Genomic DNA, 7,193 nt, shown 5'->3' on the forward strand with positions numbered 1-7,193 from the left:
CATGTCTCCATGTTTGTTTGATTCTTCCTTGTCATCTGGTCGCCGTGTGTGTGTGTGTGTGTGTCAGTTACTAAGCGACACAAGGCTCATCTGAAGAGGCTGGACCGGAGATGGACATTGGGGGGTGTCATCAGCAGGCAGCAGAGCCGAGGTGAACTGAGAAACATGCTGCATCGCCTCCCTCCTTCCTTCCCTCCCTTCTCTTTTTGTTACTGTTGTGCTCACCCCATCTCATTTATTGTCTCTTATCACATGACTCAGCTTTTATCACATGCACATATTTGTTCAGGCTTGCATTCTGCATTGTCCTCCAGCGAATGCATTTATCACGAGCCACAATCCACAACTAACCACTAACTGACATTAATATGAAACGGGCCTGGAAAGCAAAGGTGAAATCAGCAACTTTATATACACTAATTATTGATGCTAAGCTCAAATTATGCTACAAAATTTCTTCGCGTAAGCGTTTTTATTAAAATTATACTCCGCGTGCCAAAGCCAATCGTCTCCAAATCACAGAGGAAAAAAAAGCAAAAAACTACCCACTCATCTGAAAGTAGTTGCGTAATAGACTTAGGAATGCCTTATGCTGCAGTTTAGAGCCATATTTTACGTTTTATGAGCAAATGAAGCGTGTATGTAGATCTGTAATAAGTGTGTGTTCTGTCAAAGTGTGGTACAAACAGACATTTCTCTCCTGGTTTGGTGCAGATAGCAACCAGTACTGACTGATAAACAAAGAGTCTTATTAATATTCCACTTAGTTTGCGAGCAAACTTGCACATGTTTTTCTTACCGCAGCCAGGGGTTTTCTTCACAAGAGATGCATTTGGATGGCTGACAGAGGAGCAAGGATAGGCTATTGAGTTCAGCCCAAACTTTGCACTTGGCAGTGCATGCTGCTCTCTAGAGTGGAGAGAGAGTAGTTTCCACCCCATGACTGAAATTCAGCTTTGTGTTTTGTTTTGTTTTTTTGCTGACTCCACATGAACACTTTATAACACCGATGCATGTTGTGGTTACTATAACATCTGATTCAGAATTTCCCTTCATTGGATATTGTTGAAGATTGTTTGAAAGAAGTTGGTAAGAGGCAAACGATTTAGCAGCCCCAACACAAAGTGGCCGGAAGAACCAGGGAAAAGGAAAATAAAGCATTCAGAAAATATCCTGTACCCAACGAGTTTGAAAGGACTTACTATCCCACAGCCATTTAAGCTGCCTACACAACCTTGGAAATGGGTGGAGAAAAGGAAAACAGAATAATTTGTTACCACAGTGTTGATTCCTGTGAACCAGCTGGGAAGACGGCATACAGAACAGCACTTTTTTTATGTGCTCCTCTCTTTTTTTATGAGCACACCTCTTCTCCTTGTGTTCCCTGTGTTTAGACAGGAATTGCCATAATGACAGGAAATGATGACTTGGCTCTGGCCCTCGGCCTCATGGGAATGCATAAATCAGCGTGGTGCCTCTGCTTTCTGTTATGTGCTGAGTTAGGAGATACTCCCTGTCGAAAGGACAAGGACACTTTTAAGACACTAGTTTGACCCATGTGCTGTAGTTTCCCATGGTCATGTTATAGAACTAATTACGTTCTGTCAGTGGAGCTGAAAATGACCACAAGGTTTTTATTCTTGGCTCTATTTGAGTGGCGCTGCATGATTCACAGTTCATAATTATGCTTATGTGTTTTATACTGCACTTTTTCACTGCCTGAAACATTTCGTCTCACTTTGGGCAAAAACTTTCTTCTGATTGGCTGTCCCTCTAAAACAGAAGGTTTGAAAGAGGAGGCTTCTGTGCTGAGATGGCCCCGCTTAGTGTATCTGCTTTCACTTATTTTCATACAGAACCAAGACTAAAATATACTTTCACATGCCAATAAAGCATTTTAGAATATTATTTTGCCAACACTGGCTGCAAGCAGAATATTTCTTCAAGGGCTTTGCAATAAAAAAATAAAAACAATATTCTTAGATTTAGCTGGAGCTAATAGGAGCTTCATGCAATCTGAGGGGTTAAATCAAGCAGGTCAGTTGTTTTTTTTTTTGTTTTTTTTTAAGTTGGCCTTTCTGTGTGCCTGATTTTCTCTTTCCACAAACTGTTTCTCTGCATTGCTATTAGGATTTGTTTTATCTGAACTTGGGCATTATTCTTCTTACAGAGATATATTCCTTCACTTACATGAAAGCACTGCTATCACGTGTGCATAATCACTGTGTATATTTAGTGCTATTTTAAGCAATGCGAACCTATTCTGCACCACCAGGGTGCCCCACTGCTCCTTATTTGTGCTGGGAATCAGACTGGAACTCATAATCCATTACCAGTGATAATGATGCAAACATTCCAAGTTACAATGGGTTTTATTGCTGTGTGAGACATTGCTAAACAGTTGCTAACACTGCAGCACATCTGTGTACGTTAACGACATGAATTAATTATGTCCTGTAGTTATTTCTTAGGTTGATAAAGAAAAATTTATAGACAAATCTCACGTGCCATTTAAGCCATACTCACACATCTGCCTGAAAGCACATCCAGTCTGTTTCATCTCACAGGTCTGGTGTATCTCAGGGTAATCTATCATTATATATTGCTTCATAATTTAATGTGTCATCTCATTACTGAAGTGTGGTCATAAAAATACAAGTCTATAAAAAGATTTATAGATTATACAGTTTTCTGTCTTGTTTTTTTGTTTCCATTAAATATTTTGTTTTCGGAGATCTCGTTGCTGTCAAAATCTGAACTCATTCTCTTTTGCAGAAGAGAAGTACATAACAGTGCAGCCCTACTCGAGCCAAGGGAAAGATGAAATTGCTTTTGAGAAAGGTGTCACTGTGGAGGTGATTCAGAAGAATCTGGAAGGCTGGTGGTTTATCAGGTATAGTACAGCTCTCCTTACTTGCTTCTGACATTTTTTTTTTTTTCATTCTACACAATTTTATCATTTTCTCCTCCAACTTACTTCACAGGTACCAAGATAAGGAGGGCTGGGCTCCAGCGTCTTACCTCAAAAAGATGAAGGATGACTTCTCTCCCCGTAAGAAGACTGTGACAGGCCCAGTGGAGATCATAGGAAACATCATGGAGATCAGCAACCTCCTTAACAAGAAAGCTTTAAGTGAGAAGGATGTGCAGACTGAAGGTGTCCCAGAGAGTCCACAGGTCGCCAGGAGGGAGATAAGCTTGCCAATCCCCTGCGCTGACTCCAGCCCAGTTAATGCCCCACAGGACGGAAACAGCAAAGCAGAGCCTGCTTCACCCGCTATAGCCAGAATTGCCCCACATCGGGTAGAAATTGGTTAGTCATGCCCCTGACATTTTTTGTCATAGTGACTTGAATATTATCAAATGTGGGCAGATATCTTTTGAATCTATGATATATTGACGTAAAGCAAATTCATTAAATGTAACCAAACCATGTGTGATTTTTCTGTTATTTTCTCACAGGTTCTCCCATTCTCAGGCAAAAACCTCCTCCTCGGAGAGATGCAACCCTGGTAAGAGTGATGATATTTCAGTCATCCATCTATCCCTCTATACATGTAATTATTATTTTTGGTTGATAAAGGTCAGAAAGCGTGAAAAAATGGTGTTAATAATAAATGTATACAACTTGTAAGCAATTATGAATGATTTTGATCATTGTTGAAGAACAAACCGGTAAATCTTTACTTAAAAAGACACATCACAGGGAAAATGTTACTGCATTCATCTCAAGGTAATGAGTGTGCACGGGACTTTGTTACTCGTGACTTTTCCTTCATATAGACATTTACCAACATACAACAATGTGTAATTGAAGAAGTATTCACATTGTTTAATTTAATGTCCTGTTCATCTACCAGCATATTTCAATTTTTAAAATTAAATTTAAAATAAAAGTACTGAAGGTATAAACTAGAAATGAAATTTTTTAATCACTGACAATAAATCTAATAGAGCCCATTTTGTATTCATGTAGGGATTTCAGTTGCCCTCTCCTCCAGAGCCCCCTACAGTTGAAGCAGAGTATTACACCATTGCAGATTTCCAGTCCTGTATATCTGATGGCATCAGTTTCAACGGAGGACAAAAAGCTGAGGTAAGCGCTCTTTATTTTAAGGCACAAGATTACCACAAACATCAGTCACATTTCTCTTGCTCAATAGCGCAATAACACCTCTGAAATTAAAATGTGTAAAATGGCTTCAAATAAAGACAAAAATATACTTTTTTTTTCTTTGGAAATGTGTTTTAGGTCATTGAGAAAAACTCTGGTGGCTGGTGGTATGTCCAGATAGGAGAAAAGGAGGGGTGGGCTCCCTGCTCCTACATTGACAAACGTAAAAAACCCAACCTGAATCGTAGAACAAGCACTTTGTGCCGCCCAAAAATTCCACCTCCAGCTCCACCTGTCAAGAAACAGGACTCGGTGGAGACTGCACCCCCCAGCAGCCCTGGGTCTGAGGCCCCAGAGTCTCCTGTGTCTCCTGGTAAGCCTGTCTATGAAGAGCCAGAATATGATGTCCCTGCCATTGGCGATCTGGACCTGGAGTCTGAGTTTGAGTTTCTGAGAGGAGAAAGTTCCTTGGTTGATGGAAAGAATGAGGACACTTCCTCAGAGAAGGGCTCTCACATGTCCTCAAAGCCTTCACCAGCCTCATCACTCCACAGTGCCTCCTTCAAGATGGGTGAGTCATTTGAAGATGGCCACGAGGCAGAGGGAGAGGCAGAAGGTGAGGAAGAATGTATCTATGAGAATGATGGCTTTCGACCATTCAGGGAGACCCCAGAGAGGCAGTGCAGCAGGGACTCCAATTCCTCCAAGACAAATGTCTTGTCACAAACTGACAAGACTGCACACCCAACATCTGGTGGACGGAAACCTGCAGGTAATAAGCTCAAGATTGACTTGAATGGGAGCTCATTTTCAACTAAAACTGATGAGGCATCCAGTCCAAAATCTGCCTCCACTGAGTCCACTCCAGATCTATCTAGACCTAAGAAAGACCAGGAGGAAAGCAAGCCATCCTCATCCACCAAATCTTCCTCTAAGCTAAGGCCAGTGGTGAGGCCCAAACCACAGCTAGCAAAGAGTTCCAGTGCAGAGAAGATGGACATCAGCACATTAAGAAGGCAATTACGGCCAACGGGACAGCTGAAGAATGGTACCAAAGCTAAAGGTGAGGACTTGGAGACCGCTTCAGTTATCTCCTCTGAGGACTCCTTCTCATCTCAGAGCACATCAGATCTCTCCTCCATCTATTCTAAAGGCAGCCGAGGAGACTCTGACCTGGAAGGTTGTAGCCTGTACCGCACCACAGACCCTTACGAGAAAGTCCAAGAGTCTGAGCTTAGCTTTCCTGGTGGAGTGGAGGTGGAGGTGCTGGAGAAGCAGGAAAGTGGCTGGTGGTATATTCGTTGGGGAGATGCAGAGGGTTGGGCTCCAACTTATTACCTGGAACCTGTCAGGCCACAAGATGACACGGCAGGATCCGAATCCGATGGCACTCCGACTAAACCTGGAAGCCTTAGCAAGTCCAACAGTCTGGAGAAGAATGAACAAAGGGTGCGTGCATTGAATAATATTAACCAAAACCTAAAGAAGGTCACTCCACCCATCCCCTCCAAGCCTCCAGGTGGTCTCTCCAAACCTACGGGTTTGTTTGGCGCGTTCAAGCAGAACAGCACCAAGCAGCAGCAGGTTGTCAGACCGCAATCTGTCTTCATCTCAGCCCCCATCAGAGACGGTCCCAGCCCTGTTGGCTCTCTCAGGAGAAATGAGTCTCTCAACTCAACAGATCACCCACGCGCCAGCCCCACAGTGCGGCGCAATGCCTCCTTTGGCACTGTGCCACGCAGTTTGGCACCAAATAACATAGCACTGCCAAGCAGGAACAGATCTGGTACTGGCAGCTCTGAATCCCTTGGTGTCAGCTCTCAGAAGAATGCCCTTCCTGTATCTACAGTGAAACCCAAGCCCCACATCATCCATAACAACCTCAGAGAGGTTTACATCTCCATAGCAGACTACCCCGGTGATGAGGAGACGATGGGATTTCCTGAGGGGACGAGTCTGGAGGTTCTTGAAAAAAACCCCAATGGGTGGTGGTACTGCAAAGTTCTGGACAATGGCAGACCAAGGAAAGGATGGGTGCCCTCAAATTACCTCGAGAAAAAGCACTAGCGCTCGTGTATGGAGCTGGCAGAACTCTGGACATGCGTGTAAAGACTACTCTAACAGACTTATTTTGTAAAAAAAAAAAAAAAAAAAAGCTAACTCCCGGACATTAAATCAGGATTGAATTCCGGTACCTTTGCCAAAGCGAGCACCCCCATCAAATTTTAACTTTGTAATGCAACAATGCATCTGGTAATATGAATCTACATGATAGAGTGCCTAAGACTTTGCATCAGGAACAATATATCGGGACTTAACAACAACCAAAGACAACACCAGAGAGTGGAAGAGTGAGTTAACGATATTCTCCAGTGGTTACCTTTAACTTGAAATAAGACGTCATTTTGTGTCTGCTCCTCGAACCCCTTTCTGTTAGTTTTTAACATAATTTTATTAAACACATTTTAAGAACTTAAAGCTTACTGCATGTTTGAAATGATTCATTATACTGACGATGCCTTGAGCTGTTGAAATTAAACCTTTTTTTAATTGTTATTTTTTACAGTATTTCCTAAAGAAAATCTCTGTTGTTGCCAAAGCTGCTTTGTGTTAGTAAAATTTTGGTGCTGCATGTTTTTTTTATATCTCTTTATACTGTATGTCACCTTCATGTGAAATATTTTATCCATTTAATTATGTAATTTTGTCCTCATGAAATAATTTGCAAGCATTTTCTCTCCCTTAAAGTTCAAAACAGTTACAGCAGAGCTCCCTTAACTTTTTTTTTTTTATTTCAGAGGCAAAAGCTCAGTGAAAATGTTGTAAATTCATTACTTAATAATTATGTTAATACATGTTTAATTATTACAAAGGCAAAAGTCATTTAAACCTTTCTAAAAATGAACTGCTCTATTAATTATAATAACATTTTGAATTTCTGCTGGGCAGTAAATTTGACAGTATTCTTTTTTTGGGGGGACGCTCACCTTCTCACTTTTGTTTGATGTTAACTGTTTATCAGTGATGATAACTAAAGTGCCAAAAGAATTACTTTAATAAATGCACTTTTGAACATTCA

At 41.5% G+C, this 7,193-nt stretch overlaps 1 protein-coding gene across 2 annotated transcripts in view; it reads left to right on the forward strand.

The window, feature by feature from the left end:
- The window catches only part of sh3pxd2ab (SH3 and PX domains 2Ab), a 59,319-nt gene extending 52,126 nt beyond the window's left edge, over positions 1 to 7,193 (forward strand). Inside the window, exons 9-14 of one of the 2 annotated variants that reach the window (XM_040001425.1) lie at positions 68 to 151; positions 2,776 to 2,893; positions 2,985 to 3,313; positions 3,463 to 3,512; positions 3,977 to 4,096; positions 4,253 to 7,193. In XM_040001425.1, coding sequence (XP_039857359.1) covers positions 68 to 151; positions 2,776 to 2,893; positions 2,985 to 3,313; positions 3,463 to 3,512; positions 3,977 to 4,096; positions 4,253 to 6,181 — 2,630 coding nt within the window. In that variant the 3' untranslated portion in view covers positions 6,182 to 7,193. The remainder of the gene's footprint in view (positions 1 to 67; positions 152 to 2,775; positions 2,894 to 2,984; positions 3,314 to 3,462; positions 3,513 to 3,976; positions 4,097 to 4,252) is intronic. The other variant, XM_040001426.1, reaches the window with a different exon arrangement.

This window comes from Simochromis diagramma, unplaced genomic scaffold, assembly GCF_900408965.1.
Source record: "Simochromis diagramma unplaced genomic scaffold, fSimDia1.1 OVJJ01000421.1, whole genome shotgun sequence".
NCBI lineage: Eukaryota > Metazoa > Chordata > Actinopteri > Cichliformes > Cichlidae > Simochromis > Simochromis diagramma.